The sequence below is a fragment of the Momordica charantia genome (assembly GCF_013281855.1).
Source record: "Momordica charantia cultivar OHB3-1 chromosome 1 unlocalized genomic scaffold, Mcharantia_2.0 BLBB01000001.1, whole genome shotgun sequence".
NCBI lineage: Eukaryota > Viridiplantae > Streptophyta > Magnoliopsida > Cucurbitales > Cucurbitaceae > Momordica > Momordica charantia.
In genome coordinates, this window is record NW_028275157.1 from 10745249 (window position 1) to 10771305 (window position 26057).

Below are 26057 nucleotides of genomic sequence, written 5' to 3' on the forward strand. Positions count from 1 at the left end.
TTTGTTTCATCTAAAAGGTCTCGTACCAAATAGATTATTAATTGTCTTTCATTTATATACCATGAATCATTCTCTTCCGTAACCAATGTGGGATTTTGTTTGCACACTTTACAAATCCAACATATATTTGTATATGGAAAATTTATTGTACATTTGGTTGGTAATCTGAAAACGAGGGATTCAATAAATAATAGAGTTTGTATTCTATATTTCAGGTTTTTTTAGATTTGTATTTGGTAGTAAATTTAGAAATTAAGTCTCAATTTAAAAAATTATTCAGATGTGTTAATATATTTAAACCAAGGCAGTTACTGATATAATTCAATTTAAAGTAATATTAATTTATTTATTAACATATATGTTTTAAATCTTTTAAATTCAACAAAAATTGAAATAAATTTAGAACGTTTTTTTTTATTTCAAATTCAAAATCGGAAAACACTGAAAATATACTTTTAGAATCTTTACTTCGATCAAAAAATTTGAAGACAATTTTCAAAAATAAATATACCAAACATATATTCACTAAATCCATTTTATTCAAATCCATTCCAAAACAACTAATTTAGGAAGATAGGATTGCACACCAAACAGAAGAGCAACCAAATTAATTTTGAATATTAAAAGAAATTTTTTTTTTAATAACTTTTTCCAACTCATCACCGACACTAACTGACAAATATCAAATTATACACATGCTATATTTTGTCTTTTTATTTATTTATTTATTTTTCATAAAATTTTCTAATTTCTCTCTCCGGTTGGTGACCGAAACCACCAATTACTCCCCTCACGCGCTCGACTTACAAATTTTATTTCACGCGCGCTTCCTCTAATTTCAATACCAGTGGCATTTAGGTAATTTGGCCAAGGGCGGATAATCGGACGTTCAGGAGCGCAAGTATCCAAATAATCGTACTCGCAGGCGTGTTTGTTTAAATTTGCTGGTGGTGTCGTGTCGGTCACAGCTCCCACAAGTTGTCGCCCAATTCCGTGAACTCCTCTATAAAGTGACCACTTATATTCTGCCACGTCACCCAGTGGATTGAAATTCGTGCCACGTGGCGCCTACAGCTTTCACTGCCAAGTTTCAGTTTCACCAGCTCATTGTCGGTATTAACCTTTTCTGCAAAATCTGAATTGTCGTTTATTATATATAATATATATACACTATTTGTTTAGGTTTAAATATTATACTTTTTTAACTTTGATCCTCTTTTTTTTTTTTTTTAAAGACTCGTCTTGGTCCCTATATTTTTATAAGGCGGTAATTTTGGTCTATTTATTTTTTATTTTATTTATTCTTATCATAAGTTGGACATGACACTACATTCAATAAATTTCTTATCTTAAATTTGTATTAAAAGATTTTCATTATTTTTTAGTACAATAAATGTGGAAATATGGGGTTGAACCTCCTACCTTTGGGGAAAGGACAAAATGCATTAACCGCTGAACTAAGTTCATGTTGGCAAATTTTTTATTGTGCGTCAAGTTTGTGTCAAAATTTACCAATAAAGACTAAAATTGTCACTTTTTAAAAGTATGAGACAAAACAGACATTTTGAAAACACATTGACTAAAATGAACAAAAATTGAAAGCACATTCCAAAATAGACATTTTGAAAATACATGGACCGAAAATGAATTGAGGTAATAGTATTTAAATATTTTTTTACTTTGAGGTAAGAATTGGACTTCGCCTTGTAACTAATTGTGTTATCTTCTACTTATTATTTTCAAATTTTATTTATCTTTTTTTTTTAGTACAACATGTAAGTGTGAAGACCAAACTCATAATCTCTTAATTGAAGATATACGTCAATTACTACCAAGCTATGTTCACTTTGACAAATTTTATTAATCTTACTCAAGAATCATGGGAGTAGTTGCATAAAAAGGTTTAGCAAAAAAATAGTAGCATGTATGACATAATTTTAAACTCAACACACATAAAAAAAAATTAAAAGGCAAAAAGATTCATTAATATATCTCAACCTCGCATATCTATTAGTGATAGTTATCACTATCATGTAATGTAGGCAACCTGAATATAACTCAACTAATTAAGATATTTATATTTGATTAAAAGAGTGTGAGTTAAAATCCCTACTTCACATGTTGTACTAAAAAACATGTAATAAAAACATGTAATATATATTATTGGAAAAAGAAATTAGTGTAAAGGTTTTTGAATAAATATCGAAAATTTAAAAAAAAAATAGTTGTCAGATGTATATATTTGTTAGTACATCAAATCTAGCGGAGTTTTGAACTCATGATCTATGAGAGATAGGTGTTCATTACCACTGAGCTAATCTCATATATATATATATATATATATATATATATATATCATATTTACCGCAACTAACTTTGTTGACTATTATAATTTATTGAATAATTGAAGTAACAATTATATATTTAATATTGAAACAATCCTATCACGTAAACCATATATTTAGATGTAGATGACTTTTTTTTTTCTTCTTCAACATGAGATCTAGTTAATTTTTGTTAAATATTGCCCATATGAACTGGTCAATGATTATTGGTATGTACTCCTTTTTTCGATGTTGAAAGTTTAATCCTCGTAGTCCCAAATTGTTTTATTTAAAAAAACTGATGTTTTGTTATTTTTTCTTTTTGTTAAATTTAACTTTAAAAAATATGGAAAATGAAATTGACATAAACGTGAAGTACATGAATAAAAGGTATATTTTAATATAAAAAATATCAATAGTATTAACTAAAAAAGTTCATTCACTCAATATTTTAATTTTGGTCAATTTTTTATATGATATTTTAGGGAAATATTTGGGCTAAAGTATATTTTTGGTTCCTATAATTTATTATATTTTTAATTTGGCCCAAAGAATTTTGAAAATTTTATATTATATTTAATTTTAATAAATTCCAAATCTAGTCACATTGTTAAGGTTTGATTAAGAGTTACCTAATTTATTTTATCATGGATTCTTCATCCTTGTATAAATAATAATTTATGACATTAAGATGACAATATGAACATTTTATATATTACTTCGTAAATTACACTTCCATTAAAAAAAATTAAAGTAAAGACATAAAAATAAAAATCAACTTATAGACAAAAAAAAAAAATGTTTCCAAACTTTAGGTACAAAATTAATAATTAAGAATAGTAGACGAATCATTTGAAATAAGTATTAATTAATATTTAAGATTTAACCAAGACAAATAATGTTTGGACGTCAATGTAAGCATAATTTAACGCTAAATGACGTACACTTATATTTTTTTAGATCGGAAGTTAAAATCATTATACTACATTTTGTTGTAGTAAAAATAAAGTTTTAAATATTAGTTCATGTTTTGTTAATTTAATGAATGTACCAAATTTCTTGAACATAGCCATAAATTTATATAAATGATTTTGTATAAATTTTGTGTTAAATTTTTTTTAAATAGAATCTAAATTAGTCATTTTTTAAAGGTATAGAAATCATTTTAAAATTATAAAAACTGAATTAAAAAAATTAAATATATATAAACCAAAATGAAACAAAGTTAAAAGTATATGAAGTAATATTTAAAACCGAAAAATAAAAAAAGTAATGTTTGATTAGTTAAATTATGTTCTCAACATTATTTATAAACCTATATTAGAAAATAAAAATATCTGTTTATATAATGAAGTTGCAGAGTTAATAAAATAATAATAAAAAAAGAGTTAAAATACTATTCGGGTCTTTATACTTTCAACTTAGGTCCGTTTTAATCCATATATTTTCAAAATATTTATCTTGGTCCCTCGATAATCAATTTTAGTTTGCGAAAGCGAGCATAGCTCAGTGGTATTTTAGTCTATGTACTATTAAAAAATTCATTTTGGTCCCTATACTTAAAAAAAGTGACAATTTTAATTTATGTTTAAAAAAATTTAACACAAATTCTACCGGTAACGAAAATATTTTAATATGAGTCATGATTACATTTTCAAAAATATATTAAATGTAGTGTTATGTTGAAATTGTGATAAAAAAATAAAATTGAAAATAAAATTAGGAGAAAAGCTCACTTTTTTTAAATACAATAACCAAAATAAATATTTTAATTCAAAATAAAATTAGAGATGAAATTACCGTACTGAAATAATATTTTTTTAACATTTGAAGAAAAAAGAAAAAGGAAGTTCTAGACCTCCCTTTGGTGTGTTCTACGGTTCTACTTGAGCTCAGAGTGTAAAAAAAAAAAAGAAAAAGGGAAAATTCATCAGAACAGAATAGAAAATGGTGAGAAAATTTCAGCGAGAAAAAGAAAAAGAAAAAGAAAAGGAAAGAAAATTTGTATGTTAGAAGACAAGGGTGGATTGGATCTGTGATGTTTCGGCGTCGGTGGCTTTTCTGAAAGCTCTGACTCTTAAATTCCTTGCAACTTCTTCTTCCATCGCTTTCTTCTTCACAGATCGCTGCGTTTCTTTCTTTTCTAACAGATTCCCCATTCATTCATTGATCTCACATTCAGTTTCCATGAAGTAACACGAGTTGTTACTTTCAGTGCTGCTTGATTTCCTCAGGATCGAGCAGGATCTTCGAGTGGACCAGCAGCTATGGAGGTCGATGCTAATTCAGGGGTAATTTACTTTATCTTTCTTTTCCCAGTTGTGTTTGGACTTTGGAGCTGTATTTGTGATTTGGGTTTCGTTTGATTCTGCAGAAGTCGTCCAAACAGATTGGGGGCGGCCAGGTGTGTCAGATCTGCAGCGATTCCGTCGGCAAGACGGCCGACGGCGAGCCTTTTGTTGCGTGCGACGTTTGTGCATTTCCGGTTTGCCGTCCGTGTTACGAGTATGAGAGGAAAGATGGGAATCAGTCTTGCCCTCAATGCAAGACCAAATACAAGTGGCACAAAGGTATTGAATCTTTGATTCGTTCTTCCCAAGCATTTTCCTTTGGCCGTGTAGTTTTAATTTTGTAATTCTTAAAGAACTGAAGAGATGAGAAATTGCATCGATGAGTGATAATGGGATCGGTTTATTCTTGGCGTTTAGGAAGTCCTCCGGTTAATGGAGAAGCTGTGGAAGATGGTAATGGTAATGGAGTAGCAGAGGGTCAAGAAAGACACCATAAGGTACCAGAGCGCACGCTCAGCTGGGATACAAATTATGATAAGGAGGGATCTTTTAACCATATTCCTTTGCTTACCACTGGACGATCTGTAAGTTGATCTAGAAGCTAACTTTGTTTGATTCAATTTTGTATATGTTTGTTGGACTTGAATTGAATTGGGTGATTTTGTGACATCCTCTATGGTTTAGGTTTCTGGAGAGCTCTCTGCTGCATCTCCGGAGCGGCTATCCATGGCATCTCCTGAAAGTGGGAGCAGGGGTAAACTCATTCATTTGATATCTTTGAGTGATTGAATTATAGGGGGGTTTTAGAGAATTTTTGTCGAGAGATGCTCCTGAGAAGAAATATGTCTTTTGTCAAGAGAGTTCCATTGAAATATTTGTTTGATAATTGGCAGCTAACTATAGAATCATCGATCAATCGAGAGATTCGGGATCGGCTAGGTTTGGCAATGTGGCCTGGAAAGAGAGAATAGATAGTTGGAAGGTGAAGCAGGACAAGAGTGTGCCACCAATGAGTGTCAGTCATGCTCCTTCTGAAGGTAGGGGTGGTGCAGATTTTGACGCCAGCACTGATGTCATTATCGATGATTCTTTACTGTAAGCGCCTTCACTTGGTATCTTGTTCTGTATATTTTTCAGTTTAGTTAACATATCTACTGTACTGTTGTATGAACTATGTAAGAATAAAATGATTTTGTGAACTAAACCCAAAAAGAAACGTAATTTTAGCCATCTACTCATTACTGTACTGTCATATTGCTTTCATGAAAGTTCCCGTTTTCTATTTTTCTTCTGAAGAAAACTTGTGTTCCATCTCTGAGTCTTCAACATGCAAATGGACATTCTGTATTTAACTCAGGTAGCATTAATCTCTGTTAGTTAGAGTAATCTTATAAATAAACATTAGACAACTATTTATGTTTGTCACAACTCATACTACACAGGTTGCATATTTCTTGATCAGTAGTCAGTTTGAGTTAAGTCAGCGGAATTCAACTAGTCTAACTTCTGCATGATGCTGTACTTTTCACAAATGAATTGCTTTCATTTTTTGGGGATGTTTATGCTTTGTATGACTAATTTGCTAAATGTTATTTTCTTTTACTTTCTTTTTAACAGTTAATCTCATGTTTTGGCATTACAGAAATGACGAAGCCCGCCAGCCTCTATCGAGGAAGGTTTCTATTCCATCCTCTAGGATTAACCCTTATAGGATGGTCATAGTTCTGCGGCTTGTTATTCTTGTCATCTTCCTGCACTACCGTATAACAAATCCAGTTCCCAATGCCTTTGCTCTGTGGTTGATATCAGTGATTTGTGAGATATGGTTTGCTGTATCTTGGATTTTGGATCAGTTCCCCAAATGGCTCCCTGTAAATCGTGAGACATATCTTGATAGGCTTGCTCTACGGTAGGGTTTTAGCTTTCATGATGAGAAATTTTAATCTCAGAAATTTGTCATACCTTGAAACTTTTTAATTTCAAATATTTTTGGTTTGCAGATATGACCGTGAAGGAGAGCCATCTCAGTTGGCTGCTGTTGACATTTTTGTCAGTACTGTCGACCCTCTGAAAGAACCTCCCCTTGTCACAGCCAATACAGTCCTATCAATTCTCGCCGTGGACTATCCAGTCGATAAAGTTTCTTGCTATGTCTCAGATGATGGAGCTGCTATGTTAACATTTGAAGCCCTGTCTGAAACATCAGAATTTGCCAGAAAATGGGTTCCTTTCTGCAAGAAGTACAGCATTGAGCCACGAGCACCAGAGTGGTATTTTGCTCAGAAGATTGATTACTTAAAGGACAAGGTCCATCCATCATTTGTGAAGGAGCGGCGAGCAATGAAGGTTGTAACACCACATTGTTACTTGTTATTCTCTCTTCAAGGGGTTCATAACATTATAATTCCTTTATCATCTCCATATATGACTCTGCTTTTGTATCGCAGAGAGAATACGAGGAGTTTAAAATTCGTGTCAATGGACTTGTTGCTAAGGCACAGAAAGTTCCTGATGAAGGGTGGGTCATGCAAGATGGTACACCATGGCCTGGAAATAACACTAGAGATCATCCAGGAATGATACAGGTCTGTTCATCAGGATTTTGAATAAAAGTCCTGTCTTAGTGCTCTTTGTTCTTCATTGCTGCATTCAATTTTGTTTTGATAATTTTAATCTAGTCTCACCTTTCTTCTTTCTTTATAAATTTTCAGGTTTTCTTAGGGCACAGTGGAGGACTCGATACTGAGGGTAATGAGCTTCCACGTTTAGTGTATGTTTCTCGTGAGAAGCGTCCTGGTTTCCAACATCACAAGAAGGCTGGTGCTATGAATGCACTTGTGAGTAGATAGACGGCTTTAGATATTTCTCAACTTCTCTAGACTTTTATATCTTTCTTTGAATGACAGAATACCTCTGTGCAGGTGCGCGTTTCTGCTGTTCTTACCAATGGACCCTTCTTGTTGAATCTTGATTGTGATCACTACATAAACAACAGTAAAGCATTGCGGGAATCTATGTGTTTTCTGATGGATCCTAATCTTGGAAAATCAGTTTGCTATGTTCAGTTTCCTCAGAGATTTGATGGGATTGATAGAAATGATCGATATGCCAACCGTAACACTGTTTTCTTTGATGTAAGTTCTGTTTGGCCATCTTTATCTAGATTTTCTTCAGATGTACAGTTTGGAATTTGCATACTTTATTGAATAGCTTTCACTTTCATTATTTTCTACTTAATTTATTAACATTTTATGTGGACTATAGATCAATCTTCGAGGCTTGGATGGCATCCAAGGTCCGGTTTATGTGGGAACAGGATGTGTTTTCAACCGAACTGCATTGTATGGCTATGAACCCCCACTCAAGCCCAAGCATAAAAAACCAGGGCTATTCTCCTCTTGCTTCGGGAAATCAAGAAAGAAAAGTTCCAAGTCGAAAAGAAAGGACTCTGATAAGAAGCAATCAAGTAAAAATGTTGATCCCACTGTGCCAATATTCAACCTCGAGGATATTGAGGAAGGAGTTGAAGGTAAAGTTTCCATTTCTCTATGCTTCAGCAGTATTTACCAGGTTCACTGTGGCCATGTACATAGTTGTAAACATCTCTTTTCTTTTCTATGACATTTTAAACTCAATTTTTTATTATATAAAAATTTTGCTTTCTTCTCCAGTTAAGTCCAGTTCTAAAATGTATTTGCAAAATGAGGATTATTTAACATTTAGCTGGTCATAGTTTTTACTGTATATTTAGATCGTTGAGACTATATCAAAAATTCGAATATCACTTTAAGAAGAGGAAGCAATATCTGCGAGAAACTATCAATGTATAATTGCTTCCTTGTAGATTGCGAAACATAATTTTTTGGTTTGTATCTTCGAATGGGGCGTTAATTTCCATATATCATTTGATGCAGGTGCTGGGTTTGATGATGAGAAGTCGCTACTAATGTCACAAATGAGCCTGGAGAAGAGGTTTGGTCAATCAGCTGTATTTGTTGCTTCCACACTAATGGAGAATGGCGGTGTGCCGCAGTCTGCAACTCCGGAATCTCTCCTTAAAGAAGCAATACATGTCATCAGTTGCGGGTACGAGGACAAAACAGACTGGGGAAGTGAAGTACGGATCTATCTCCCTCTAAGGCCATTACTTTAAGTTTCATTTTTTATTTGCTAGAGATGAGAAAGTATTTGGACCTTAAGCCTAATAATTGTATCCGCCCATTGCCATAACGTTTTTTTGCCCATTTCCAACGAAAAATTACTGCTTCATTCCTTTAATGATGTTTTCAGTTACTAAAAGATGTTTAACATTTGGTGGTGCAGATTGGATGGATCTATGGTTCTGTCACAGAAGATATTTTGACAGGGTTCAAGATGCACGCCCGTGGTTGGAGATCAATCTATTGCATACCAGACCGCCCTGCATTTAAAGGATCTGCTCCTATTAATCTTTCTGATCGTCTAAACCAAGTGCTTCGGTGGGCGTTAGGTTCGGTTGAAATTCTTTTCAGTCGGCATTGCCCTATGTGGTATGGTTATGGCGGACGGTTGAAATGGCTCGAGAGATTTGCTTACGTTAACACCACCATTTACCCAATAACATCCATTCCTCTTCTTGCCTATTGTACCTTGCCTGCAATATGTCTGCTCACGGGAAAGTTCATCATTCCTCAGGTAAAATGGATTACATTTTTATATCTTAGTCATTGATTTCTACATTAAAAAGATGCATTTAGTTTATAAAAATCGTGCTACAAACGTATCGTCCCGATTGTGACCGAGTATAAACTTCTAACTTTCTCGAGTATTCACTGAAACATATATTCTTGGTTGTTCTTTCTCTACAGATAAGCAATCTTGCCAGCATCTGGTTCATTTCTCTCTTTCTTTCCATCTTTGCCACTGGTATTCTGGAAATGAGATGGAGTGGTGTCGGAATCGATGAATGGTGGAGAAACGAGCAGTTCTGGGTTATTGGAGGTGTGTCAGCCCATCTGTTTGCCGTCTTCCAAGGTCTCCTTAAAGTTCTTGCAGGAATTGATACCAACTTTACCGTTACCTCGAAAGCATCTGACGAAGATGGAGATTTTGCTGAGCTCTACATGTTCAAGTGGACCACTCTCCTCATTCCCCCAACCACTCTCCTTATCATCAACATAGTTGGAGTTGTTGCTGGAATTTCTTATGCCATTAACAGTGGCTATCAATCTTGGGGTCCCCTTTTCGGAAAACTGTTCTTCGCTTTCTGGGTGATTATTCATCTTTATCCCTTCCTCAAGGGTCTGATGGGTCGCCAGAACCGAACTCCCACGATCGTGGTTGTGTGGTCCATCCTTCTCGCCTCAATCTTCTCCCTTTTATGGGTTCGAATCGATCCCTTCACAACCCGGGTAACTGGCCCTGATGTCGAACAATGTGGAATCAACTGCTAAAGGGTATGTATTTACACAGATGAGATGAAGAAGAAAAAAAACAATACTCTCAAAACAAAAGCTTATTCCAGATCATGCAACTTCTCTTCTGTTTCTCGTCCTTGAACCGAAATCTCGAAGCTAATCCAGGTACAAACCTAGCTTATCTATCGACGATGTGTAATTGTTTAATTTATTTGATGGTGTTTCAGAGTTTGAAGTTATGAAAGAGATTGACTGCAGAAGTTGATGATGATCTTCAATTTTTTTTCCCCTCAGTGTTTTTGTATGTACAAATAAAACAGATGATACTTAATTATTTTTCCCTTTTTCTCATGTATTGAGTAAAATATGGTGGTTCTTTATTTTTTGCAAACTTGGTCTTGAAAGTTTTTTATTTTTAAAGTGAGAGAGAAAGTGAGAGAGAAAAAGAGCTCAAAATTTTCCTAGAAAGTGAGAGTTTGAAAATTGTTGTGTTTATGGAGAGAGCTGTGACTGTTTATAATCACTTTACAACGGCCATTGGTGGAGATTTTTGAATTATGGGAGTTGCTTTTCTTTGGGATTCTCACTTTACAAGGAAAAAAGGTGTTATAGGAAAAATAATTAAGTTTTTTAAAAACGTTCCTGGTTATTGTTTTTCATTTTTCGTTTTCAATTTTTTAGAAACATAAGCTTTTGATAATTGTTTCTGTTTCTCGATTCTCATTTCCAAAAATATTTTTAAAATTGTGTAGAAATTTTGGTAACAATCAAATTAAGTCAGGGATAAAAGTATTTGTTTTATTATTTTTATTGTTAGAATACATAATAAATATCAAATGTAAATAATAAATTTGAATATTCAATTTAAAGTTAATTTCATTTAATATTTTTAGTTTCTTAATCTAAATTTTTTTAGGAAAAAAAAAGGGTTACCATACATAGAAATAACAAAATAACAAAAAACAAAAAGTCAAAAAATAATTGTCAAATGTTTTTTTAGTATAACATCTAGGATGAGGTGTTTTTTTAGTATAACATCTAGGATGAGGGATCGAATTCACAACCTCTTCATTGGATATATATTCAATATATACTACTTGTAACATTAGTATTTTATAAGAATGAACTTGGTCAGCTCAATATTCATCTTTTTATTTGTAGGCATAGTTTTCTAGGCCAGTTCCTAAATTGGCATGATAATATTACTCGAGATTATAAAAGTTAAGTTGGTTCATGATTACAAAGAAGTAAATTGTTTCTTCTTCTTTTTTAATTAAATAGAGAGGTTGTGAAATTTAAAAGTTGATTAGATTAAAGGTTTTATCCCCATAAGGTTACACTCTAGAAGTGTTTGAACTAAAAAAACCAAAGTTTCCTCCTATTCCTAACTTGAAGCAATGGTAGCAAAGAGTAAAAGGGTTATTTTGTAATAACTACTAATTAATTCTTGTTCTAAAAAAAAAAACTAATTCTCGTCTAGCTACGAGAGGTAATATGTCAAATTTTAGAAAATAATATTTAGGTGTTTATCGGTCAGCATTCATCTCTAGTTGATCACCATATATATAGATATATAGGTTCATATTATTGATTTTTAGTCCATTTTTTCTTTGACAATGTATGTTGATAACTCTTCAATAGTTGGTACAATTCTATTTTGATTCTTGCGTCTTTTAGATTTTAATATATTTTACCTAAAATAATGTAAATTTTGTGTTTTAAGCCACATATCGAATCTTGTATCAAATTCAAAATTAATAGGTACCAAAACGAACCATACTAATGAAAGTTGATCACACGATATAACATTTAAAGAATGGACTAAATATACGTTTTAGTCTCTCATGTTTGATTTTTTTTTTTCATTTCATTTTAGTCTATGTTGTTAAAAAGTTTAAGTGGTGAAGAGGTAAGAAGTTCTATTCTATTCTTTTCTTAATTTCTTTTTTTGGATAAAAAAACGAACTAGAAAAATCAAAACCGCTGACAACGTTTGAGCAAACCAAACTAGCTACACCAATAGGTTGTCACCAACAAACAAACCCAATCTGACTCGACATAATCGTCGATTTTGTTTGAACTTACCCTACCCTACAACCCAATCATACTAATGAATGATGATGAATCAGTACATCAGTTGTACCTTGTAACACAAACCAACAAGACTTTGAAATAGTGATTTCTTGTCAAAGGACTAAATCAAGAAAATGAAAGCTTGTGAAGAAGACAGCTTTTGCAAAAGTGGGAGTGCCAAATGCATTTAAGTAACAAACTTAAGAGATTTGGGACCCTTCACTGCCAAATCTTTTCCCTTTTCTCTCTCTCATATTAGTTTTGAACTTTTTTTTTCTTTTGATCCGATGGAGCGTAGGATTTGAACCTCGACCTCAAGAAAACGAGTAATATATCTTTACCACGTTACGTGAGCTGCATATTTTTACTGTTGAACTATATTCATATTGACCATTTCGTTTTTTGATTTGGACGAGTAATATGATATATGAATTTGATATTCTATTTGCCAAACTTAGATGCCTTTTGCAAGATAATAATATTTTGTTTATTTTTCTATTTTTAGATTCTAAAATTTAAACTTGATCATTGATAATTTCGTAGTTTGTAAGTCCTAGACTTTTGCTTAGATGATGTTTTTTTTACCATATGTGAGGGTGAAATTTGTTCGAAAATATATATCTTGATTAGTTGAGCTATGTTTAAGTTAGTGCATGTTCGGTGACGTTTTGATCCGTGTATGTGTTTTTTTTAAAAAGAATTTTAGCCTTTCTATTTTGAAAACCTAATGAATAAGTTCCTGAGGTCAAAAGATAAGAAGTAATTTTAGGATTTTCTATTTGAATTAATCAAGGATATTAATCAGTATTGACACAATCAAAATAATTGAGTGTAAATTAACTAGTTTAAGAACATTTTATTATAGGTTTAAATATTATTTTTGTCTCTGACTCCACGAACGTCCCGCGCCCCCTTTACTAATAAAGGAAAGAAAGCCTCAACCAGAACCACATTCCTTTTGCGTGCGGACTTTTTGCTTTAGTTTACTCTCTAAATTTTTAGAACGTTCATTTTGGTCACTATAATTTAATTTTTGTTCATTTTAATATTTGTATTTTTTTTATTATCCAGGAGTCGGTGACCCCCTTTGACCTTTATGCCCCAATACCTGAGGGTATCGCACTGTCCTCATACCTGTACATATGCAAGGGGTAATTGTTTGGTGGAGTATTTTAATCTTTGTATTTTTAAAATGTCTATTTTTGTTCTTTTACTATTAAATCAATTTGGTCTCTATCTATAAATTTTTTACATAATGAAATTATTTTAATTCAAATTTATGGCCACATTTCAAAAAATTTAGTGAATTAAGTGTCATGCTAAAATTATGAATAAAGAAATTAGATAAAAATGACCAAAATAGTTACTCTTTAAAAATAAGGATGTTTTGAAAGTATAGAAACCAAAATGAATAAACACTAAAAATACAAAACCAAAATTATATTTAAAACCTTTATTTTATGAAAATATAGTTTTGGTCTCTAAAATTTACTCGAGTTTCTAATTTAGTGTAAATTTCAAAAGTTTTATTTTAGTTCCTCAAATAACTAAATTAATAACTCGTAGGTTACATTCTTATCATTAAAGCCATAAATATAAAAAAACAATTAGTGTCGTTTGCATTTCTACCATAACTAAAAAATGGAATTATGTTTGGGGGCACATTTTCGGAAAGAAATATGTTGAAATAGACATGTCTGTAAAGATGCGAATATCTATATCAAACTTTTGATTTAGGAAAATATGAAGAAATTCTAACGTGCACAATTTTATGTCAAACATGTGAGAGATAAAAAGAGAGTTAAAGTTTTATATAGTAAGGTTTCAAATCGTGATGAAATGTCGAGGTTTCAATTTTATTTAAGTGTTGATAAAATATCAAACCGCATATTTGTGGAAAATTATAAAAATAAAAAAATTTATAACAAATAAGCATTTCATTCCTTTTAAATAAATTAAAAAATTTATTAATATTAATATTATATCTATATTAGTGATAGTTTGTTAATATTTTTTTATATTTTGTTAAATTTTTTTGTGATATTATGGAAATGTCAATTTATTTCTCGTGTTGATGTCAAATCTATAAATATATAAAAATATGTAAATGTTAGATATGTTGATGAAAATTTAATACTATCCTATATATTATTGGTTTTTTTTTGTGACAATATTATTTGTAGAAAGGGATTTGAAACTATATCAAAGGCACTAAAACTTCCATATTTATTTTATTCCAAATTTTTCATTTTTCAAATATTTTGTTTCTTTTTATTTTAGTTTCTAAAGTCTAAACTTTCAAGAAAAACACCATTTTAGCTTTTACAATTGGTTTTCTAACTCATTTTTATAAAACTTAATTAATGACATACGTAATTAAAATAAACAATATATATAAAATCTAAAATGAAAAATATCATATACTTGCGTGAATAAGTGTCATTTTATCTTTTACTACAATAATATGTGAAGGCGAAGATTCGAACTCGAGATACAAAAAATTTTAAAAATCTCGATGGAATTTTTACGACGTTTTATTTTGGAAAAGTCATGTTTCTCGGCGAAAATATAAAGTGTTAGTAACACTCCCAACGTTAATCATTTTCGTCTGCATGAGGTTCTCTCGATGGTCCTCTCTCGACAAATTTTGATGAGAAAAATATCGAGCTTTTTCCGATGCTATTTAGACTTTTGCAAATGATTTTTTCCGTCGAAAAAAAAGTGAATTCTAATAGTGTTGATGAGTTATGTTCAAGTTGGCTATGTGAATATATTACTTTTATTATAATATATAGCTAATTTAGATGTTAAATGTTATCTATGAACATAACTCAACAATTGCCGAGCTTAACTCAACCACATATCTCCAACGACGAAGAAGTTATGAATTCAAATTTCCTCGCTCCACTTAAGAAAAAAACTCAATAACAAGTGACATCTACTCTTTTTTTCAAGTTAAAATTTTGGTACTCATATTTGTTCTACTAACAAAAATGTCACAATTTGAAAATACATCAATATTCCCACGGAAAGATCAGCAAAAACAAAAAAGCAAAAAAGGACTCAACAATATATTTTTGCTAGAGCCTACGATGAATCAATCAACTCACTTCTTCTCTTCCTCCGGTGGCCGCCGTCCATGCAGCTCTTGCACCTCTGTTCAACCCAACCTTCAATGTCGTTTTCGCCGTCGCTGCGGGAATGCTTTCCCCCGCAGAGACGAGCAAAGATTCCAGCAACGACGCCCAAAAAAGCGATCACCGCCAGCACCACCGCCAGCGTCTTGATGGACCGACGAGTGGCGGTTCGGGCAGCGGCTGCATTTGACCGTGGAGCTTGATTTGATTTGCTGCTGCTCAAAATCAGAGTCTTCTCTTCTCTCTTGAGCTTTCACAGTGAGTTCTTCCTATAAGAGAGGTTGCAAAGTGGTATGCTTGAGGAAAAAAGCTTAGCTTAATCATGTCCTTCCACCTTTTGGTAACTTTTCTACTTTTTTTTTTGGTGTTGAAATCTCATTTTTGAACTTTTACGGTTTTCTAATGAACAATATAATAATATTCATCTAGGCACCGATGATGATAGTATTTTTATTGGTCTATTTCTATTGCATTTAATAGAAAAGTGAATATATTTCACTAAAATTTTTAAGAAAATATTTTGGCTCCTTATGAGCGAGGATCAATCTTGATCTACCCACCATAGCTAAAAGAACGAAGTGAACAACAAATAGGAGGAAGATATATTTGGTCATCGCTTATAAGAAGTCAAGTGTTTTCCAAATTTTTAAGCCAACCGGCCCAACCCTATATTAGAAAGTCGGGGCTACTCATACTATAATTCTTCTTCTTCTTTTTTTAACTTTCGAATTTTTATTCTATTTTTGTTTTCTAAACTTTCAAGATGTATGTTTTAGGTCTTGAACTTTCTTAAAGAATAACAAGTTTGGTTCTTATCTTTATTTTGCTTTTTTAAAAATGAGTAAAAACGTGACTTTAGTATTTATATTAATATATTGATGTACACGTGTGTGTTCGAATTTTGTCTCTCCCTTAGAAAATTTATGAGATTAATTTTTAAAGAATATCATATCATAAAATACATGGTAAAAATTTGTATTTAAACCTCTCATAAAAGGTAAAGAATATTAGCTACTGAATTATGCTTGGTTGATGCATTTTAATAAAATTACGTAAAAGTTTAAATACTAAATTTCAATGTTTTTTATTTGGCTAAACTATATTAGGATTTTGGCTAAGCAAATAGGTACATTTTTCAAGCTAATAAAATATAAAAAATACTTGACTTTGTACCAATAAAGACCAAATCTTATCCTCACAACCGTTAAAAAATTGACAACTTATTATTTAAAAAACAAACTTTTATTTTTTTATTTCCCACTCTAAGTTGTCAAATATTTAATGGGGGTGATGGTGAAGTTTGTCCTCATTGATAAGAAACAAAGTATTTTCCAAATATAATGTTAAGATACAATTTACAAGGTTTAACTCGGGACCAAATTGAAACAGATACTAAATCGAAACTAAAACAAAAATCATATAGATCGTATTGAAATCACGTCCAAATCATAGGGATCAAATTCATAATTAAACCTAATTGCAATATTGGGACTCCAATAAAAATCCCATAGGATAGAATTGAATCATGGGCTTCAATTGGGCCGGAACATGGGCCGGACAGGATCAGATTCTTGAGACGGGCCCAAACAGAATTGGGCCAAAGGCGGGTCATGCTACTCCTATATCCAAGCAGCACCAAAAGCTGAATCCATGAAACCTAGAAACCCATATAAATTCCTTCTTTAGGGTTTCTTCTTCCTCATACTATCCCAAACTTCCATTTTCTCTCCCGTTCTCTCGTGCCGCATAACCTTTGAACCCTAAATCATGGCTGAAAGAGGAGGAGAACGCGGCGGCTTCGGCAGGGGATTTGGCGGCAGAGGCCGTGGTGGTGACCGTGGCCGCGGCCGCCGTCGTGCAGGCCGCCGCGACGAAGAGGAGAAGTGGGTTCCAGTCACTAAGCTCGGCCGTCTCGTGAAGGAAGGTAAGATTCAGTCATTGGAGCAGATTTACCTCCACTCACTCCCAATCAAGGAGCACCAGATCGTCGATACTCTCATCGGCCCCAGCCTCAAGGATGAGGTTATGAAGATCATGCCGGTGCAGAAGCAGACCCGTGCCGGTCAGAGAACTAGGTTTAAGGCCTTCGTGGTCGTCGGCGACGGCAATGGCCATGTCGGATTGGGAGTTAAGTGCAGCAAGGAGGTGGCGACTGCTATTCGCGGTTCGATCATATTGGCTAAGTTGTCGGTCATCCCTGTGAGGAGGGGTTACTGGGGGAACAAGATCGGAAAGCCTCATACTGTACCGTGCAAGGTCACCGGAAAGTGTGGCTCTGTCACCGTCCGTATGGTCCCTGCTCCTCGTGGAGCTGGGATTGTCGCCGCTAGGGTTCCCAAGAAGGTGCTGCAATTCGCTGGTATTGAGGATGTTTTTACCTCTTCGAGGGGTTCGACTAAGACTCTTGGTAACTTTGTGAAGGTATGTTATTTATGAATTGAGTTTTTTGTTGCGGCATTCAGTATTAAGAGTGGCATTTATACCTCACCCTTGTTTAGATTTTGAATCATGGTCTGTTTTAAAGTTATTTATGGATATGTTTGTGATTGTGGGCTGTTTGTGTTTTAATTTCTTCTCGTTGTTTGATTTCCTATTATGAAAATAGAGTTAAAATCTTTTTGTTTGGTATCTTTTATGTTATTTTGCTTTGAGATTGTGGAAGAGTGTCTTGTATAAAGGACATGGGTTTTCTAACCTACTGTATGATTGTTTTAATTGCTAGGTAGTTTAGCCCAGAATAGTGATGAGTAAAATAAATCATGTGGGTTTTCACAAATTAGTGAATACGCTTTTGGGAAGACTATTCTTTTATGAATCATAGTCTATTTGAGGTTGATTTTTTGGTGAATATGTTTTTTTGGTATCAAGAAGAGAAAATATGAAATTAGTTTATAGGTTTTGTAGGAGTTTTATGGTGATTTGGTGTGGGAATGCATCATGTGTAACTTTTCAAATTTTTTTATTGATGTTTCAAATTATAGTACTTGAAATAATTCTTGTGATTGAATGGCATGGAATCAATTGCTCTTGAAGTTGTTGTTTGCATATGGTGCACATGGATGCAAAGTTTCTTTTCGAAATTGCATGCTAGAGATATCACTCAAACAGATTATTCATATCCTGAACTTGAACTAGTGTCCGCAATCTGTTTTTTTTTTTTTATGTTCTGATTTGATTTCTTATTTAAGTGTGAACATTTCCATTATTTTCAGGCAACCTTTGATTGTCTATTGAAAACCTACGGTTTCCTCACACCCGAATTCTGGAGAGAGACTCGCTTCACCAAGTCTCCATTCCAAGAGCACACTGATCTGTTGGCCAAACCGACTGTGAAGGCATTGTTGTTGGATGATGCTGAGAGGGTTGCTGCTTAAGCCACATAGATTTGGTATGATTTCAAAAAGAGGAATGTTTTTGTTAGGAACTCCATAGTATATGCTTTCAGTTGAATTCATTTACTTTCAAGGATAGTGTGTTATCTATTTCCTATTGGTACTTGACTCTGTTTTTGTTTCTGAATCCAATGCCATAAAGCTTGATTTTGAATGCACTAATGTTTCTTATTATAAGAAAGATGCACCAATATTAAGTTGGATGTTACATTCTTCAGATTTGAATCCACAAAGCATAGCTCTAAAAAGAATTTTACAAGAGGCTTTAACATCATATCAGTGGTTTCTGCTGAAATTTTTCAAGTTTCATATGTTTATCTCAATGATAGAGTTAGTTTGCACTTTGCAGGACGTGTTTTGAGTATTTGTATTTATTATTATTATTATTATTTAAAATGAATCATATATTTCTATTAATTAATTTTACACTTGTATATATTTGTGTTAGAAAGTACGTTTTGTCCTTGGCACTTCATCGAAGTAATTATTTTTTTTCTTTAGAATTAGACTTTGAACTTTAATGGTAACAATTTAGTTAAAATTTAGTAATTGTTTAAAAATTCTGACAATTTAATGCAATCTTATCAAAATTAAGTATTGAATATTTTTGTATGATAATTTATTATTAAACACATTTTGTCATTGATTAGGTTTTTCTTTTGAGTGTGCGATAAGGACTAAACTATCATTGGAAGTACAAAGATTAAAGTTTAAGGATGAAATAAAATTTTTATTTCATTTAAAGTATTGATATCATAATGTTATTTAACCTAGGTTTTTTTAAGCCGATTGTTTCTTAGTAAATTTGAAGTTGGCTGAAGTTTTAAACGATGTTGATAATGAATGTGTTATTGAATATTGCTCCAGAAAATGTTGAATTTGTTATTTTAATTTAAACCCAGTACAATTCACAAACTGAGTTTGCTCGTTTGGTTAGAAACAATTTGAGAATTTTAATGGGCCATTTGTTCACCATAAATGTGCTTCCTACCCATCCCTAAACAAAATACAAACAAATTATTTCATTTAATTTCTAATTAATTTCAATACGATGATAAATAGTTTTATCCAAATAAGAAATAGGGGGTATTCACGGGTTGAGTTAATTTTCGGGGTGGCCAGGTCATATACTCAACCTCGGGATATGAGATTCTTTTGAATATAGTTTAATCGATTAAGACAGAGGGTAGAGATTTGAGGTAAGTTGTAAGGCTACCAGTAAATAAAAAATAAATAAAATCCTCCATTATGTCTCTCTCTCTCTGCAAAGAGCCTCTTAGTCCTAATACTTGCACGCAAATACAAGACTAGTGAAATTATAAATCTATCCTATTTCACAATCTCAATAAATTTTTTCCTTCATAAGTTAAAAGGATATATAAAATATAATTACTTTTTCCTACTCCTAATATAGAGTAAAACTTAAATGAGATGACAAATAATTTAAATTAATGTCAATTTAAGCATAGCTCAATTAATTAATACACATATTCTCGATCAAAATTCAACCACTTTATATAGTTTTTAAGTTAAGGATAAACTAAATATGTTAGTTCCTAGTATTTTTTTTAGGTTGGTCTCTAATCTTTTAAAAGTTTCAATTTCATCTCTTATGTATTGGATTTTTTAAAAATGAAGTTCTTACGAAAACTAAAACAACGATGACATATGTATTAGAAAATAATAATTTTTATGAGTTTGACCCTCACTAATATACCAACATTTTAATGGGTCAATTTTCTAATTTTTGGTCAAATAAACTACTCCATACTAAATCATATAGGAGAGTACATTGTCAATATAAGAGTTAGTACTATGTCTATTCGTCAAATTAAAATATATAATACTTTTAAAGTCAATTAACAAACGTATTTTGAAATTGCATGATTATTTGTACATTAATTTTAATGTTTAGTGATTATAAGGAATTAATCAAATAAAAATTCAATACATTAAAATGAGATTGAAACTTTTAAAAGATTTAAGACCAAATTGAAAAAACACCTTAATATTTCGGATCAAAACGTATATTTAGTCTAAATGATACGAAAAGCCTATAACTCATGTATTACGTCGGATCACCTGACTGAAAAATGAGTTAGACAAATTTATAACTTAATACTCAATCTAAAATTGCATTTTTGACCAAACTTGACTCAACTAACCACCCTTATATATCATACATATATGGGTGTTTTTCAAATGTAAAATAATTGGACGTAAGCTTTCCATCGTTCAAATCTCACTGACTTGAACATGGCTAAGTGATTAGGAATTTATACAACTTGTTGGGAAATTAGATTCTCCAAAACAATTTCCCCTTCCACAATAATCTTTAGTTATCTAAGCCAATCACACAACACAAAGAGAAATATAGGGTACCTAAGTATTGAGGTTATAATACTTAGAAATTAGAGGACTTTTGTTGGGATCTCTCAAGAGCGAATATCTATGGGGAGATATATTTGAGAGTGCTTGTATCCAATCTAATTTTAGTGAAGCTTGTATTTGAGCGGATTATAAACGACACAGAATATTTATACTGGTTCATCTTAATAATTTATGGGCCGTTAGTCTAAATAATAATAATAATAATAATAACTAATCAAACAACGAGACTATCATAAGTGGTTCATTTGTCTAAATGACTTACGATACATTGAAAGAAAATGAGTTTAAACTTTATCATGGTCACTCACCTTAAGAATTAATTTTTATTTTTATTTGTGCACCAAATCTTGTTCGAGTGAAAAAAAAAAGACGAGAATTTTTAAATTTTAATTTTGCCTCCCGACATCGTGGGGGAACAGATTTTTTTTAATATTGTTTTTAATTAAACTTATTTTTAAAATAATGCTGATTTATTAGAAAAAATGAAAAAAAATGCAACTTTGGAAACTCATTCCAAAAATATTGCTGCTTTAGAAAAATGGGGGTTTGGTAGTCTCTTAAAGAGATGACGCACCACGTCAATTTTTGTTTTAAAGCAGAAGTGTGGTCGTCTCTTCAAGAGAATGACTACCTAGACGGTCTGCTGTTGATTTCTGGAAAAAAAAAAAATTTTATATTATATATTATTCAATAATTTTAATATAAAAAACCTCTAAGTGGTGCAGTGAGTGTACTTCTCTCATCTCAGGTTTGAATCTTTGGACATGCATTTTTCCTTTTTATAACAATTAATCATCTATTTTCTCTTTAATATATGAAATAGAAATAATATATATATATATATATATATAAAGTTGGGATGAAAATGATAATATTAAGTAAAAAAGAGAAAAATAAATAATAATATATAAAATAAAAGAAAATACAATGATAGAAATTATTATTATTATTATTATTAAATAAATAATAATATATAAAATATAAACAATAATATATAAAATACAAGAAAATACAAGAATAGTAATAATAATAAATTTTTTATTATTATTAAATAAATAATAATATATATATAAAAAGAAGAAGATGGGATGTAAATGATGATATTAAGTAAAAAAGAGGAAAGAGATGATTAATTGTTATAAAAAGGAAAAATGTGTGTTCCAAGATTCGAACCTGAAGTGATATCAAGATTAAAACAAATTTTTTTTTTCAGAAATCAACATCCAACCGTCCAGGTAGTCCACGACCATCGGGACAAAAGAGGCGACCAAACCCCATTTTTTTTCCATTTTTTCCAATGAATCAGTATTATTTTAAAGATAAGTTTAATTAAAAACAATATTAAAAAAAAAATCCGTGGGGGAACCGAAGGGGCCGCACATTGCTGATTATTTGACCCAGTTCCTGAAATCCGAGTCGGAAATTGCGTAAAGGGTCAAAATTCACGAGTAGACTTCCGACGACTCTCCGTCTGAAGCTTTGCGTCTCCTCTACATACGCGGAAACTTAAAGCTTCAGACAATTTTCAATTTTTATTCCCGGATTTCGGCAATAAATCTCGGAATCTCTAACCCTTTTTTCTGTTTCTAATTTCGATTTTCCGTCGGGAATTTCATAATCTTCCCCCCCTTTTGAAAAATATTCTTGGGTTTTGAATTTGCGTATGGGAACTCCGGAATTCCCTAATCTCGGGAAGCACTGCTACGTCGAAGATTGCAAGCAGATCGATTTCTTGCCCTTCACTTGCGATTGCTGTCACCAGGTTCCTAATCTCTCTGTTCTTTTTTGTTTCTTTTCAATATTGATAAATGAATTTATGTTCAAATCTTGTTTCTGCTTTCGTAATTTGTTTGAGTGGCTTGGTTGATCATCAAACGATTGGTTCAATTTTGGTTCTTCCAATGTAGAAAATTTTAGCTGTGAAGAATGTGGTATTGTTGTTTATCTAATGCGAGTTGGAGTTAATCATTTTAAGTGTTGAATGATTGTTCAAGACGGATATTGGTTTGACTTCAAGATAGATCATTAAGTATCTCTGGTTCTACTCTACCATGAGCAATCAAACGAATCTGTGAATGAAATGAATGGAGAAATTGAAAGGAGAACTGTCAATTCTTGTAAGTTGAAGTTCTAATTGGATCCTACACTTCAAATATCAGAATTCGGATGCGGGTTATGTGAAAAAGCTAGGAGGTTTCCTTGTAGAGTCTGGTTACTATTTGACCGTAATTTGTATTTGTTTGATCAGCTTATGGTCGGGATTTCGAAGATTAAGGAAACATGTTTAGGAATCGTTTTGTTTCGGCCATTTTTACAATAACAATTAATCTATGGACCATTTAAACACACCTGTTCATACACACAATTAAAGTTCAGAGTTTAGGGTGAGAATCTTTTTTCCAAGGGGTTCATTTCCAGGCTTATATCTGGTTTCTTCGAGTTAAACTAGATTGTTTAAACTTTTAATGATAAGAATTGGATTGAACCCTAAATTCATACCATAGTGTTGTGTTATTTCATTATATAAGGGAACCTTTTTAGGGGTAAACTGAATGTGATATTTTTGTTGAGTTTAAGTAACCAAGGTTTGGTTGCTAGCGTTGACTATAAAATTTTGACAGGTCTTCTGTTTGGAGCATCGTAGCTATAATACGCATAGTTGTCCGAAAGCTGATAAACGAGATGTCACAGTTGTCATTTGCCCGCTCTGTGCCAAAGGAGTTCGTCTCATTCCTGATCAAGACCCAAATATTACTTGGGAGTCACATGTTAACACCGAATGTGACCCATCAAATTATGATAAAGTCACAAAGAAGAAAAAGTGCCCCGTACCCGGCTGCAGGGAGTTGTTGACGTTCTCAAACACAATCAAGTGCCGGGATTGCTTGGTGGACCATTGTTTGAAGCACCGTTTTGGACGCGACCATAAATGTCCTGGACCCAAGAAACCAGAACCAGCAGGTTTTCGATTCATTGGTCTTTTAGGTAGTAGAAAAGAGGAGAAAGGGCCTAACAAACCATTGCCCACATCTTCCTCTAGGTGGGCTACGACCATTCGTAATGCAGCCTCAAGCATGACGAAGTTGTCAAATGACATCAGTCAAGCTTGGAAAACATCGGGAGGCAGCAGCAGCAGCGGAACTGGGAATGGACAGGTTGAGCAATGTCCACAATGCAGTGCTAAGTTTTCATCGGTCTCATCGTTAATAGAGCATGTGGAGAAAGTCCATGAAAGGGGTGGCAACCGACCGGGGGTGAAGAAGGTAGTAATTGACGCTTGTCCAAAGTGTAGTAGAGGATTTATTGATCCTGTAGCCCTTGTGGAGCATATTGAGAGGGATCATGGTGGTACTTCAAGAGCTTGAGCATGCATATAATAGCAGGAAATCTTGCCCGTCAAGACAGCTTATACTTCACGAGGTACGAACTCCGACTCGTGCACCGGTTTGATTGTTTCATCAAACTATCCCATGGTAGAATGAATCATTATGCCAGCCCTTTGTGACTTCTGAATTCTTTTTTATTGATTTGGCAACCTTGATTAATGTTGGGATGAAGAAAGATGAGAAGTTCTCATTTGTAGAATACTTGAGAAAATTGAATTTATTGCCAGTTTCCCACACACCAAAATCTTTTTCTGCAGACAACTTTGGATAGATTATTCCGGAATAGTAAAGATGTCTTATTCACTGAGCTATGTTCGGATTATATATTCGGATTAGATTGCACTTGAGTTTTGATTGAATTTCTCCCAACTTTGAAGTTTGAATTACTCGCCATTTTGTTTTTGGGTTTCTAACAAGTTCGTAGCACACAACCGAAACTTAGCGATGTTATTTTTAGTTGGTTAATGAAGAGCAAAGTTAACAATTGGACATGTAACATGGGTAGAGTCTATAAGCTAGATTATTTTGGGATTCTTATAGTGACATAATAATTGAGATCTTAAAGGTTTAAAGGATTATATATTTTAAATTGATCTAAGAATTATGATTGGGTAACTTGAAAATTTAATACATTTAAACCATGAACTTTCAATTTTGTATAAAAAATAACTTTTCCTTTTTGTCATTTATCTGATTAATAAAAATTTATGTGGACAAGTGTTTGGAGGCACGTGTAGTAGGTTAGTTTTCTAGTTAAATGATTAATGAAAATTGATGATAAATACCAAAATAGATTTTTATATAAAATTTAATGATTATATTAGAATTTTTAAGTTCTCTAACGATTTTGGTTTTGAAAGTTAAAGTTTATAAATAATATTTCACCTATTATAAACACTATCTCCGATGTGTATTTTTTTTAAATGTAAAAAAAAAAGTAGTTTTAGGATTTGTAATTTATTTTTGTAATTTAACTCAGAATTCGTGTCTTGATAAGTGAAAACTTTTATTTTTTTAAAGAAATTGTGTTGAAACATGCATAAGTTTTACAAACATAAAAATTAAAAATGAACTTCTTGTTGAATAGGGATATAAAATGTTAAGGTAGAAATTTCTCGATTTCGAAATGTATCGAAGCCTTGGGTAGTAAAAAAAAGTCCTAATATTTTAAAATTTAGGAACAAAAATAAAATACGTATAAATATTTAGAGATGAAAAATAAGAAAAAGCGTTTCATAAATACTATTTTACACTACCTCGTTATAAAAAGGTCAAAATATTAGTTTCGTTCTTGTATTTTTAACTTTAGTTCGTTTTGTTCGAGCTACTTTCAAAGTGTTCGTTATGGTTTTCTGCCTTTAGAAACTGACCATTTTGATCTCAAAATTTTAACACAATATCTATTATTTATATACACAACAAAAATCCAAGTTATGACAACATTTTAATAAATATATGGACACAAGTGTCATGTTGAAATTGTGATTCCAAAAAATGAAAAAAAAAAAGATCAGAACAATAATTTTTTAAAAGTATAGGGACTAAATAGACAAAAATTGAAAGTAGAGGGATCAAAATAATCATTTTAATAAGTAGATGATTAAAATGAAAAAGAGTTTGAAAGAATAAAAACTAAAATATTATTTTAACCTATAAAAAAAATTGTT

At 32.1% G+C, this 26057-nt stretch overlaps 3 protein-coding genes across 3 annotated transcripts; all 3 read left to right on the top strand.

Moving 5' to 3' along the window:
- Window positions 1-4239: 4239 nt before the first annotated feature.
- Window positions 4240-10402, top strand: LOC111019991 (cellulose synthase A catalytic subunit 3 [UDP-forming]). Its single transcript, XM_022296521.2, has 14 exons — window positions 4240-4615; window positions 4699-4894; window positions 5033-5199; window positions 5300-5369; window positions 5509-5710; window positions 6258-6524; window positions 6616-6961; window positions 7063-7200; window positions 7327-7452; window positions 7537-7749; window positions 7880-8144; window positions 8530-8732; window positions 8939-9289; window positions 9463-10402. The coding sequence occupies exons 1-14, from the start codon at window positions 4592-4594 to the stop codon at window positions 10045-10047; spliced, it is 3153 nt and encodes a 1050-aa protein (XP_022152213.1). The 5' UTR covers window positions 4240-4591; the 3' UTR covers window positions 10048-10402.
- Window positions 10403-16905: 6503 nt separating this feature from the next.
- LOC111019990 (uncharacterized) lies at window positions 16906-18771 on the top strand. The gene is made up of 2 exons (XM_022296519.2): window positions 16906-17642; window positions 18434-18771. The coding sequence occupies exons 1-2, from the start codon at window positions 16989-16991 to the stop codon at window positions 18593-18595; spliced, it is 816 nt and encodes a 271-aa protein (XP_022152211.2). The 5' UTR covers window positions 16906-16988; the 3' UTR covers window positions 18596-18771.
- A 3583-nt stretch (window positions 18772-22354) lies between these two features.
- Window positions 22355-24699, top strand: LOC111020026 (zinc finger AN1 and C2H2 domain-containing stress-associated protein 13). The gene is made up of 2 exons (XM_022296564.2): window positions 22355-22766; window positions 23626-24699. The coding sequence occupies exons 1-2, from the start codon at window positions 22668-22670 to the stop codon at window positions 24367-24369; spliced, it is 843 nt and encodes a 280-aa protein (XP_022152256.1). The 5' UTR covers window positions 22355-22667; the 3' UTR covers window positions 24370-24699.
- Window positions 24700-26057: the final 1358 nt, after the last annotated feature.